This window comes from Temnothorax longispinosus, chromosome 6 (genome assembly GCF_030848805.1).
Source record: "Temnothorax longispinosus isolate EJ_2023e chromosome 6, Tlon_JGU_v1, whole genome shotgun sequence".
NCBI lineage: Eukaryota > Metazoa > Arthropoda > Insecta > Hymenoptera > Formicidae > Temnothorax > Temnothorax longispinosus.
This window is the reverse complement of record NC_092363.1, coordinates 10,855,852-10,868,999: the sequence shown is the minus strand read 5'-3', so window position 1 is coordinate 10,868,999 and position 13,148 is coordinate 10,855,852. Positions and strand designations below refer to the sequence as shown.

Below are 13,148 nucleotides of genomic sequence, written 5' to 3'. Positions count from 1 at the left end.
CAGTCTTCGCAAGGCTCGCTAGCGTGGCACATGTTCAAGTGTAAGCTATGTGCGATTGTGCATAGTGAAGCCAAATAAAGTATTCTGTTCTTTTGTAATCCAGCGTGTTAGGTACGTTGTGCCTGATTTAATAAACCGCTCACATTTGGTATGGTTTGGTACATATACCAAAGTTGCTATCGGTGGTTGCTATTGGTTCTGGTGCAATTTGGTACCCTTTGGTTGCTTATACCAGAGTCACGCCAAAAATCGCTTATTATTGTTACTTATTGTTAGTCAATCTTATTCATGTTAATTCATAAATATAAGTGTTCTTTCTTTTAGAAATGACAGATAAAAGGAAGGAAAATTTCACTGCTGATGAGAAAAAAGCAATAATTGATTTTGTCTTCCAGAATAAATGTATTCTGGAAGATAAGAGCAATTCTGTGAAAAATAAAAATCTTCGGCAGGAGAAATGGAAAATAATTGCTAACACCCTTTCCTCAAGAGGAATTGCACGCGATTGGAAGGAGGTACGCGGTGCATATCAACGATGGAAAATGCAAGCAAAGAAAAATTATGCAGCGCATAAAAGATCATTACACCGTACTGGTGGTGGTCCGTATAGTCCAGAGTTCATCCCTTTGGATGATATGTTAAGGGAAATTGTACCGGAAGATTTTGAGGAAGACAAAAATATGTTTGATTCCGATGGAACGGTAAAGTTTTATATTTCTTGCTGCACTTCAAAATATACAAAATAAAATATATTTATAATTTTCTCTACTTTTATATAGAGGCCGATATGCAATACACAGCAATCAGAACAAAATACAGAAAACTATTTGCTGGATCCCAATACAGGGTAAGAAAAATATATAGTACATTAGGAATATAAATATTAAAAATTATATAGTGCATAAGGAATATAAATATTAAAAATACATAATATTAATAATCTTTATTGTTAATTCCTACATTCTCTGCAAATTTATATTTATTTATAAATAGTATTTTTATCAGACTTTATTTGTAATTATTATATTTGATTTAGAATCTTAGTACCTGCTGAAGAACCATTTGAAGAAACGACGGATGAAGTACAGGTGTCCAATAACCCCACAGAGGATAATGTTTATGTAAAACGAAAGAAAAAAGAAATGTCAGCATTTGAAGAAGCAATGTTTTACTTGCATGAAGAAAAACTGGGTAAAGAAGATGAGCGAAACAGAATTGAACACGAATTGAAACTAAAATTCTTAGAAATTGAACACAATAAGAATTTAGAATTAATAGAAGAGAAAAAAAAGTGCAACAATTAAAAATGAAACTTTTAAAGATAAAATTAAATAAAAAATTAGAGAATTTAAATAATGTAATATAAATAACAAACATTGACAAATATATAGGCATAAATATATTAGTTTTTATATGAACAAAATATTATAATGATAACACAATATTAAGATATAAAAAATAAGATGAGAAAATTGTTTAAGAAAAATGTAGTTTAAAATGGAGTACTGTTCGAGATTCCGTTAACGCTGCGCCGTCAGATCAGATGGCAGCATCGATCGGGTATCGACTCCCGATCACCGTGGCAGCTTGCGCACGCACGGGCGCGCTCATCGCCAACGTCTTCCTCGCGATATTCAGAGTCGTACAAATGGCCGCGCAGTGATCAGACGCACGACGTGTGCTCTGTGCATTTTCGATTGTGACTACACATTGAAGTGCCCACCGCAGTGATTACAACAGCTGCCGAGATACTGCATTAACATGTAAAGCGACCGCTCATCCAGCTCTACTCGGGTACATCAACACGACGACTCAGGCTCACATGTGCGCGAGTGCCGACCGCCACGTGTCTCACCGGCTCACGGGCGATTCATCGAAGAGGACGGCAATTAATATAATTGCCTCTCATTTACACGGACATTTATATAGACATCTCATTTTGTTCACCGCTCATCACTCTCAGGTCAGATTGTATCAATTTTGACGCATTAAAGACGCATTAAAGACGGCTCAGACTGTGGTCTGAGTTACACAAAAATAAAGTGAATATTTAGTTAACACCTTCCACGCGCGTCCTTCTTATCCCGCTTCCATCGCCGGGATTAATCAGCGATTTCGCGAACAAGTACATATTAAATAATAGGAGTAAATATGGAGTAAATATTAAATAAAATTATTTTTGAAATTAACTGTGAACATGATCATGTTGTGATATCTTGTCTTTCTCTTGAAGAAGGCAATTTTCAAGCAGTTGCAATAAGAAATATGATGTTAACGTTGCAAGAACTGATCAGCCAAAATGCCGTTGTGCAAAATCCAAACGGTATGCTGCGCCAGGTCGTTCTGTTGCATATGGAACAGCAGCAGGTTGCTCTTCATCGCTTTGATTTTCCTCATCATCAATTTCTGTAACAAAAGCATGTTATATTTTAAATGCAGTAATGTTATACTTGAATGAGTTTCATTTACGCATATATATTTATATTTATATGTTAATATATGTACATTTATTTTTAATGTAATATTTCTTAATATAATATTTTTTACATTATAATTAGGATTTTTTTATTATGTTTTTGATTTAAGATATGCGCTTACCATATTCGAAGTTGTTGAATTGTTTCCGTATGTTGAAGAGAATTGCCATAGCAATAATTGCAACCTTTGCTGTCTCCAGATTAATCTGCATATTGTTTTGTAGTGATCTAAACATCCCTTTCCATTCGCCAAAACATCTTTCGACGGTAAGACGAGTGCGAATATGGGCCCAATTATATCTATTTTGAGTATCAGTTTGAGGCTGTAGAAAAGGTGTTAACAGATATGGTCTGCAAGGATAACCTGCATCACATAACAATATTCCTGTCATTCTGCGTTCCTGTAATATAAATAACATATATGAGTTTCTTGTTATGTAAATAAATATTCTTGTAATATAATTAGAGATATAAATATTTATTATAAATATTCGTTATGAATATAATTGTGTAGACTTTATATAATTATAATTACCTCAAACTCCTCCTTCAGACGACTTGAGTTCCATATTCGGGAGTCATGAGCACTGCCTCTCCATCTGGCAACAATATCTAGAATTCGACGCTGTGCATCGCAAACCACCTGCACATTTATAGAATAGAAGCCTTTCCGGTTTATGTACAACATAGCTCGTTCTTGGTTGGGGCATTTAATACGTATATGAGTACAATCAATGCATCCAATAACTTGTGGGAAACCGGCTATGTTGTAAAATTCCATTTGCAAGGCTTCCATTATATCTGGAAAATGTACAAAGTGTGGCAGATGAGCTGCGATGGCTTTCGATACTTTTGCCACAATTCTGGATACTGTTGGCTGTGATACTCCATGCAGATCACCTGAAATGACATATAAAAATTTATAAGTTTATATAATAAAGAATACATATACATATTTATAATTGTGCATTTTTATATAATTTACAAAAATAAATATATACATTTTTATATTGATATATAAATATTAATGCAATGATTTATATAAATTTTACAAAATAATTTATATAAATTTTATTTTTCTATTTTGTACTTTTATAAAAGTTTATCTAATAACTTAACCATATACAGAATATTAATTAAATTAAATAATACAAACCTAATTCCGTCTGATAGCATCCTTTGGCGTAAAATCGTAAAGCAATCAACACTTGTAACGCTGATGACACATCCTTCTCATGCCCTGCTTGAGAAGATAACCTTTCTTCAACTAAGCCTATCACAAATCGCACTGCTTCTTTTGACAGTCTGTAGCGATTCCGAAATTGAATATCATTAAATCTTTCGAATGGATCTATCCTGTGACGAAAAACCTGCGGCATCCTTTCTCCTATTTGCACAACATCCCGCACTTCCCGTATTTCATTAATTGCACGAATGTATTCCATTTTCTGTTTATTATAAATATCTGGCACAACTTGTTAGGTTAGTAGTATCTGCTTATACATGCCCCTGACCACTTTTATCGCGCGCTGCTAAGATATCAATATGTTAGCACGCTTTTAAGACTTGTAGTGGTTCTGAATAGCAATTTTGCACTAAACTCGCGTGATTATCGATTTTCTCTAACAGAGCGCTGCTATCATTGCGTTGTGAATACGCGCGCTAATAAGAGCGCTAACATCTCGCGCTAACATCGTTGTAAGCGCGTTCTGAATACGGGCCTATGTCTGTAAAAAATGCTCCATTTTCCTCCAAGCTCTTGATTGTATTTTTTGAAAGCAAATGCTATTACTAAACTGTCCTGTAAAAATTACGTGCTACTTCTTGCAACTTTAGCTGTACTTAATTATTATTTGACTGCAGTCGCGCGTCAGTGATGTCAGAAAGCGCGGCCGCTATCATATCATGCGCACGCTCGCATCATTGTCACGTGTCTTTCTCGCTCTCTCTCCCTGTATAGTACTAACTTTCCTCCCTGTATAGCGGGCGGAAAGTTGGTACTACTCGCCTTTGACTCGGGCGGCAAACTTCACACTCGTCTGAAAAACGCTACTTTCGCCCCTTGGTGCACAATATACTATTTTGCAATCATGAGCGATTTTGTAGTTCCTTATAAAATTTTGTGCAAAGTTTTTTTCGACCATAATAGTTCATTAGAATAGTTTTTACGTGAAAAATACGTAATTACATATAAAGTAAGAATGTACACATTTGAAATACATGAGATATATTTTGGTTAAACAGACATTAGACAATAGTTAGAAACAATAAAAATCTATCTACGAATTGAGGTTTTTTCCTGAAATCAAATAAATAAAATATACATTTTTGTAATAAAATACTACTATATTTATTAGATATCCCAAAAGTAGTAGTCGATACATAAAAACATTATTTTCAAAATTTTTGGTTACAGGATGATCAATTTTATATCTGTCCTTGTCTAACTATAATAATCTGTCCTTGTTCGATCACTGCGCCATCTCTCGCTACACGCAATACTGCTTATCCTATCAACCTGCATGTCCTTTTGCATATATAAAAGTTACAAGCATGCAACTTTTTTTCTAGGGTTTTAATCTTAGTTCTAATTACATGATATTGTTCTTAAATGTTTTCCTTAGAGGGCTTGTATCTTATTTTGTATATATAAACTGCAGTATTTTTGTATAAGCAAATATTGTCGTCAGTGACAGCTCTATGTGTCCAAATTTTTATTTTTTTTTGTTTTTGATGTAAAACCGACCCTAGCCCTCTACATTTTTGTGCGTACTTTAATTCTGTACAAGAATTTTGCAATTCCGTAAAGCCAATTAAAATTTGTATGCTTTTAACTGAATGTTGGTAATTACTGCCACTATAGAATCCCCTTAAAGCTGATGACTATCAGGTTATGAAACCTGTCATACCGACAAGATGTAACGACTAAGAACATGCCCCGCGACCACATGCGCATGCTCCGTGGCCGCACGCGCATGCAAGAAAAGGTCACGTGACAACTGTTCGGTTGGTAAGTCAGAAGTGTAACATAATTCGAAATACTTTTTTGTTTTATCATAAGTTATCGTACCAAAGTGCAGCTGCACGAATTTTTGGCACTGACTCACGATAAAGACAAATTAATAAATTATTTAATAGAACATAATGTGATAAGTAATAAAATACATTGTTCAAAGTGCAATAATAAATTAAAATTAAACATAAATAATTTCTCATTTCGTTGTCGAAAAGTATTATATGAGAAAATTAAACATAAAAAATATGTGAAAAAACAATGCACATTTAAAGAAAGTGTTAGATTTGATACATAGTTTAACAAATCTAACTTAAGCTTAAAATTATGTAGCCTCCAAGACATCTGCTTCATCGTCCATAGTCTTCGATGGATACAATTCCGCAATTGCACGGAAAAACTGCTTAAGCGGTTATCATAATCATGAACGCGGTTGAAAAGATGTTCAGCTAAATATCCCACTAAATGTGAAGAACGCGTTCCATACCGTGGGATATTAGCCCTTTTTTTCTCCAAACACGTTTAATATGTTGAGTGTGGGTTCCTGAATAGATAAACAAATAGAAATTAGTAATGCTAAGTTTAGTGTTGTGTATTTCGAATGCATATGTTGCTCGAGTTTCCCTCGATTATTCGGCTACAATTGTATTTCCTTTTGCCGATTTCTGCTTCGTCTATTTCGACGATTACATTGGGTCTTCCAAGTTTCGCTGAATTCTTTCCAGCCCAATATATCCAAACTTATCATATTTAACATAACAAATTTTATAAATATATATCTATTTAACATATATTCTTTGTATTAAATATATTAAATTATACTTACTTCTCGGCAAAAGGAAATCCAGTCTACAACCAAGTGCTGCGAAAGTTGCAATTCTGTGCACAAAAACGTATGTCTCGGAGGTCTTAACATAATAAAATATGCAGTCATCCTGCATATTGTAGGAGATCCTATAGTGGCAGTAGTCACCGACATTTGCAGATTAGAAGAATTCTTTGAATTGGCTTTACAGAATTGCAAGTTTTTGGTCTATAATTAAACTACGCACAAAAATCTATTTCCCGATACACGATTTCATATCAGAAACAAAAAGAAATTAAAAATTTGGGCACATACAGCTGTCACCTGACGACAATATTTGCTTAAACAAATACTGCAGTTTATATATACAAAATGATACACAAGGGAAGTAGCGACAACAATTACGAACAATTTCGTGTAAATAAAACTAAGATTGAATGCCTAGAAAAAAAGATTTTTCCTAAGGCAGCTTTATTAATGTAAAGGCACATGCAGTTTGACAGAATGAGCAGTATTGTGGGTAACAGTAGTTGCCGGATCTTGTAAGAGATGGCGCTGCAGTCGCTGCAATCTGACAAGGACCGATATATCGTACAGGTATCTCGTTAAACAAAAACAGATATATCGCACAGGTGTCTCGTTTGACGAAGACAGATATATCGTACAGATGCCTCGTTAGACAAGGACGCTCGGAGCACTCACGTACACGGCTCTTTCCATGTGTGTGCTACCTTTGCCACGTGCCTGAAAACAGGCAGCGTCTTGAAACTCGAAACTAAAACGACGAAGATCGGCGAGGCCTACCGGCCTACCATGTCGGTTGAAAACATAAATAAATATATACGGTCATAAACGAAAATGTTTTACTGGAAAATTCATTCGTAACAATTGTTACAAACACGATGGATGTTTCACTTTTTTCCTGATTAGTGATTTACATACACAAATACACAAAAAATACTTTTTACGCAACGAAAGCTTGTCGCTCGTAAACAGATGGGATTTGCATTATTAGAGGGAAACATATTCGACAATAACTAGACACGTTTGCGAGAAAAAAAAAAGTTTTGTACCTTATATTATCACTCTGATTTTATTATGTAATATATTGTTAGAAATTCGTTTTACATTATTCAAATCAAATTATATATACTCTTTCGATTTTTTATTATTAGGAAAAGCATATAAAACTATGTAATAGATTATCTTTTCACTTTTTCTTATTCTTTATTATTTATATCAGTTCTTATATAATACTACTTCGTTTCATTATAAGAGAATGAAGAATACATAAAAAAAATTTACATTAAAAAAATTATATACATATTACTTTTGAGTTCTTAACGAGTAAAATTAGTTACAAGAAGAGGATATGTAATAGACTAATCACCGATTTTTATTCTCTTGCATTTACGTGAATCTACATCGAAAATAAATTTATCCGTGTCGATCGTATCAGCTGAATCAGAGCGAGAAAGAGAGAATAATTCTCTCTCTTTCTCTTTCTCTCTTTCTCTCTCTCTCTCTCTCTCTATATATATATATATATATATATATATATATATATCGTGGCGATCGTGGCACAGAAAGATGTGCGCTGCTCTAACAAGCCGAAGATCCGAGTTCAAATCCGACCAAAAATCGTCGGTTTTTATATGATCGCCACCTCTCGAAAAGGTTAATGGCAACCCACCGAGAGTGTATCTCGTATCTCTTGAGCACCCCTCTATATTTGAGAACTGATCCTCCAGGTTGGGGGTTAGGCGCTAGGCTAACAACCCGTAAAAAAAAGTTATTGTTAAAAAATGAGAAGGGAGGCCTCGGATTTTGATAAAGGCCGATCTTCAGGAGTAGATTCAATATTGAGCTGTGGTGCCGTTAAAGAATATATATATATTGTGACGTTGCGGCTCCGCCGCGCGTGGCAGCGTCCCCGCCGCCGTCACAAGGCGCGGGGTTCGCGCCCCATGACGGACCGGGAGCGTATAACCGAGCGTCGAGATCTCCCCGAGAGCAATAATTATAAAATGCGACAGGTTCCTATTTAATTGTAATTTTGTATGAGCGTCGCCCCACCGACCGAAGAGGAGGACACCGCAGGGATGGACCAGCCGTCGGCGGGAGATAGCAGCCCCTCCGCATTCGGTCGAGAGGACGGCCCGGCGAGGAGAGACGCGGGCGGCGGAGCCAAGGGAGCGGCCCGGCAGGAAGGGAAGCGGGCGGCAGGACCGGGAGTCCGTGTGGGCCTGGCGGGAGCGGTCGAGAGGACCGTCACAGAGTAGCCCGTCGCCCCGGACCCGGAGCACCGCTAGCCGCGGATGCCGAACGGGCGGAAGATTGGACCCGGAGGCGGAGTAGCGGCAATCGGAGCCTGCATCAGGGCGACCCTTGCCCTACGAGGAATTATCGCGGGCCGGAGAGGCCCGAAAACGGAGCAGGGGTGCATGGCGCCCCGCCGAAATGCGACACTGCGCGGACCGACGCGGCGAGGCAGCCGAAATCCCGAGCGAGGCCGAGGACGGCCGAGCCGCTGCGTTCGATCCGCGATCGAGAGCGATGTCGCTCTGCCTCTTCTGCGCTATCCGCCGTACCGTGAAGACGCGTTTCGCGTTGCCGTCCGTTTTCGCCCGCGCCAAGCCCGGCCCGTTGTGGGGGACCCCTGCCAGCTCGGAGGAGCGAGGAGGACGACGGCGAGGACGAGCCACTGGAGCAGCGCGTCGGTGAGGTCGCCCGTAATAAATTGTGTGAGCCACGAATTGACTGCGAGGGAGTCGCGCTCCCGTTCTGGTGTCGAACCGCCATATTTCGCGTTGCTCCGAGGCAAGCTCGGCGTAGAGTTTTGGTCGGCGGTCGACACCAAGCGCGAGGGACCCCGGACGCGGTTATCGAGGCAGGGGATTCGAGCGAGCCCGGGAGATCCGGTCCGGAGGCGCCGAAGAGTCCCCGGTTAGCAGGGTCCGCGAGTTGCATTGATTTCGCGTCGCGGGAGCGTGCCGGCGGTTTCGGAGCACGTGAAGGCTGCGTGCCTCTCGCGCGCGTACGTGTCCGGCTGAGCGGCGTGGTTCACGCCGTGTTCGGAGTCGCGACGTTCTATCCTCTCTGTGTTCTCGCTACCTCGCGCATTATATTTGCCGCGGTTCCGGGTGCGTTGCGCACCGTCGTCGGGGTGTTTTCTCTTACGCGCACGGGTCCCCGTCGAGACATCTCATACTGCGTCGCGTCTCCGAGTTGGAGCATTTTGTGTTGCCCCGCACGTCTTAGTTGTAGTATTCCTCCTGGCGTTGCGCACCGGAGGGGTAATAGTTTCGATTGCGTCGCGTATCCTGGTTGTGGTAGTTTTCTGCTCTTTCGCGTATCTTAGTCCGTAAGATTCCTTCGCGTATCTCAGTTTGTAAGATTCCTTCGCGTGCCCTAGTTCGTAAGATTCTCTGGCGCCTAGCGTCTTGCAATCTATAATCTCACCGAGCGCTTAACGTCGCATAAATTTATCTTGCCTGGTGGCTCGTAGCGGGCCCCCGCGCATAATAGATTGCAAGACGCCTCCCGCGCTTTATTGTTACCGCGGTTGACTTCGACTCACGACCTGTTATTACCCGTTATCAGCGATCGTGTGTAAAATCGGGGTGGAGTTCACAAACGGCGTTTTTCCGCGCGTATTTGACTCCCGCCTCCTTGGAGTTCGCGCTGGCGAGATCTGCGTTTTTCGGCGTTACCTTCGGGCTTATCTATTGCTTTGCGCGCGACGCGTGCCCGTCATTTGCTCGCGACTCACTCCATCCCGCCCGTTGCTTCGGCTGTGTGCAGAAATAAACTTTGTTGCATTCTTTTTGTTAATTGATCGGCGTTATCGCGCTTTATTTTTCCGTTCCCGCACCCTTACGCCCTGCCCGGCATCCACCCTGCCCCTCCACCGTTAGGTGAGCTAGCCCGCCCCTCGCCCCGGCGGCGAAGCTGATTTCGCGACTCGATGACGCGCCTTGAGCGTGTCTGGCGCCCAATCGGTTATCGCGGTTATCGGCCGCCCGGGTGCAAGGGCCCCGCGTAGCGAGAGGCCCACCATCCTGCTCTCCTTGTGTTTGTTCCGCCTGACCGGAAGGAAAAGGCGGTGACAATATATATATATATATATGGGACACTCCATGTCAACCGGAACAGCGCCGTGGCCAAAATTTGAGTGGGTTTAAAAATTTTTTTTAGGGTGCAAAATTTATGTAAACATATAAGCTTTCGAATACCGAGAGCGTATTTGAAAAAATTCAAAATGGCGGTCTTAGTATGGCGCTTAGAATGCAGAGAGTCACATAATAAAAAGTTATAACTTAAAATTTGTAATTGAAAAAAATATGGTCATATTTTGCGTCAAATTTGAAGTATAAATGCCCTCTTGCAATTTTTCGATATAACGCATCCATTTCGAGATAAAAATTCATTAATATCGAAGTGTTGATTAAACTTGGAAGACACGTAACTTGTGCACGTGATAGTAGTAAAATTATATATATATATATATATATATATATATATATATTGAGCGGGGGGGGGTGTCAGGCGAGATGGTCTATAATAGTTCGAAGGACCAGAGGGGTAATCAAATCTCCTCGCGAACAAGTTATAAAGCGAGATAGCGAAATGTGCGCATGCAACGCGGAAGCGAAAAGCGAAAAGCGACTCACCGTGTTTCGCCGGTCGTCCCCTAAAATTCGCCGATTCTCGTTCTGTCCGTGGCTCTTTTGCCATGCATTCAGATAGCAAGAGCAGGCACACGCAAGCAGATGAGCAGGCAAAACAAGCGGGCAAGCAGGCGAAGCAGGCGAGAGATCGGTAAACATGCGGTCAGACGTTCCCAATGTTTTGTTCCGTGTTCCACGGCTACGTGACGATAAGTGCCCGCAGTCCGGCAATGTGCCGCGGGCGAGTAGGTGCTCCTATTTTGGGGGTAATTGCTGCCGTCGGTTGGACGACGGCAGCACCAATAGGTGAGTCGCTTGATCTCTGCCGACCGCGATCTACCGACGTTTCGCGCGAAAGAAAAGAAAAGAACGACAGCACGACTAATCTAACTACTAATCTAACGACTAATCTATTTACAACTACAAATATATACAAGGCGGTACGCCAAACATACCGCCCACCAAAATACAACGTATTTTTACGCTTGATTAGATCCATCTGGCGAATTGTCCGGTAAGGGACACAATTTCACCAGAGGACGAGTGAGAAAATCATCCGCTGTCCTCACTGTGGCGACCCGAGAGATACCGTCACGACCCGGGTGTAGTTCTATTATTCGCCCTCGCCTCCACTGTAGGGGAGGTGCGTTTTCGTTTTTTAATAGTGTTGCGCCCGTGCCGGGACGCCCGGTAGAAGCCCGAAAAGCAGTCGCGAAGCGCTGCGTGACGTTGTGCCTGACGACGAGCTGTTGCGAGATGATTTGTTTACATCTGTCGTCTGTCAGATTCTCCGCCGGGCCTTTGAGCCGATCTGACGTGTTTTACGAGCTTGTGTATTACTGCACTTCTGCATTAAACGAGTTCTTTTCCAACTGAGAGTTCTTATTCCCGGAAACGGGATTGCGCGCCGCGTTCGCAAGTGTGTGCGTGAGTGTGTGTGCAGCAAACGCGCGGACAAGCGCAACATTTTGGGGGCTCGTCCGGGATCGAACGGATCGATCGGACGAGCGAGGATAGGACGAGCGAGGATTAGACGAGCGACGAGCTACGACTAGACGAACAAAAATTTCCTCATGGCCGCAAGGAAACGACTCCGGGTAGCGACTCCACAGTCGGACGCCGCGGAGATGACGATGGAGGTGGTGACCCTCCAGGCGGTGATTCGCGAGATCCGCGAGATGCGCGAGGAACAGGCGCAGAGAGAGAGAGAGAATACGCCGAGACGTTCCGCCGGCAGGAGGAAGAGCTCCGTCTTCTCCGAGGGATGAACTCCGCACAAACACAGCTAAGTCATTCTAATAATAGAGCGTCCGGAGACTCGGGCACGCGGGTCGCGAGCGGCGCGAATCGGGATGTCGGCGCGCGAATGACAGGATCGCGGTCTCGGGCGACGCGGAAACGCGAGTCGTGCACGCGGGTGAGGGAGTCGCGGTCTCGAGCGGCGCGGAAATGCGAGTCGCGCACGCGAGTGAAAGTGTCGCGGTCGCGAGTGCTGAGCTAGGGTATAAGCTCAAACCCGGCACGTACGACGGAACGGTCCCGTTACAAGAATATTTTTCGCAATTGAGTCTGATCGCGCGTGCGAATCATTGGGATGACGCTACGAAAACAATTGCTTTGGCTTCGAGCTTGAGAGGGAAGGCGCGTTCAGTTTTAGAGTCAGTACAAGATGTTGAGCGGCTCGATTTCGCGGAATTGAAAGCAAAACTTGAGTTGCGTTTCGGGGAGGGACGCCAATCCCAAAATTGTTACGTCGCGTTTACAAATCGTAAACAGAAATTCGGAGAGGAATTGGCCGCACTCGGTTCGGAAATAGATAAACTTTCGCGCCTGGCGTACCTCGAGTGCCCATATGAGCTTCGTGACAAAATCGCTTGCGCGCAATTCGTTACGGTCGTTTCCGATTATTTCATTCGGCGAGCGCTTCAGATGGAGGGAATAACTTCCCTGAATGTGGCCGTTGAAAGGGCCAAGGCGCTGAAAACTCAACTGGGCATTTTCGATCGGAATGCCCCAATGAGGGAGGCGCGGTTTAGTTGAGCTTGGTGGGGTGGGTTCAACTTTAAATAAAATGTAAAATGTGTTCGATTTCTTTAATTTTTTACAGTGATTTTGTTTTGTGTTTCTGTGCGTTGTTTTTTTTTGTTTTAGAGGGAAACGACGGCACGTGTAGGTGAGATCGG

The 13,148-nt window shown here is 42.1% G+C and overlaps 2 protein-coding genes across 2 annotated transcripts in view; one reads left to right on the top strand and one right to left on the bottom strand.

Moving 5' to 3' along the window:
* LOC139814919 (uncharacterized) overlaps positions 1-13,148 on the top strand; it is a 172,443-nt gene that overhangs the window by 53,806 nt on the left and 105,489 nt on the right. The window lies entirely within an intron of this gene.
* Positions 2,291-4,016, bottom strand: LOC139815115 (putative nuclease HARBI1). Its single transcript, XM_071781771.1, has 5 exons — positions 3,634-4,016; positions 3,292-3,377; positions 3,013-3,120; positions 2,599-2,878; positions 2,291-2,406 (listed from the first exon to the last, which is right to left on the bottom strand). The coding sequence occupies exons 1-5, from the start codon at positions 3,920-3,922 to the stop codon at positions 2,291-2,293; spliced, it is 879 nt and encodes a 292-aa protein (XP_071637872.1). The 5' UTR covers positions 3,923-4,016.

Excerpts from the sequence above, each read along its gene's own strand:
- LOC139815115 (XM_071781771.1), bottom strand. The coding sequence starts at position 3,922 with ATGGAATACATTCGTGCAATTAATGAAATACGGGAAGTGCGGGATGTT. Across the intron at positions 3,378-3,633 it reads ATGCTATCAGACGGAATTAG|GTGATCTGCATGGAGTATCA; the intron begins GTTTGTATTATT and ends ATGTCATTTCAG. Across the intron at positions 2,879-3,012 it reads GTCTGAAGGAGGAGTTTGAG|GAACGCAGAATGACAGGAAT; the intron begins GTAATTATAATT and ends TTTATATTACAG.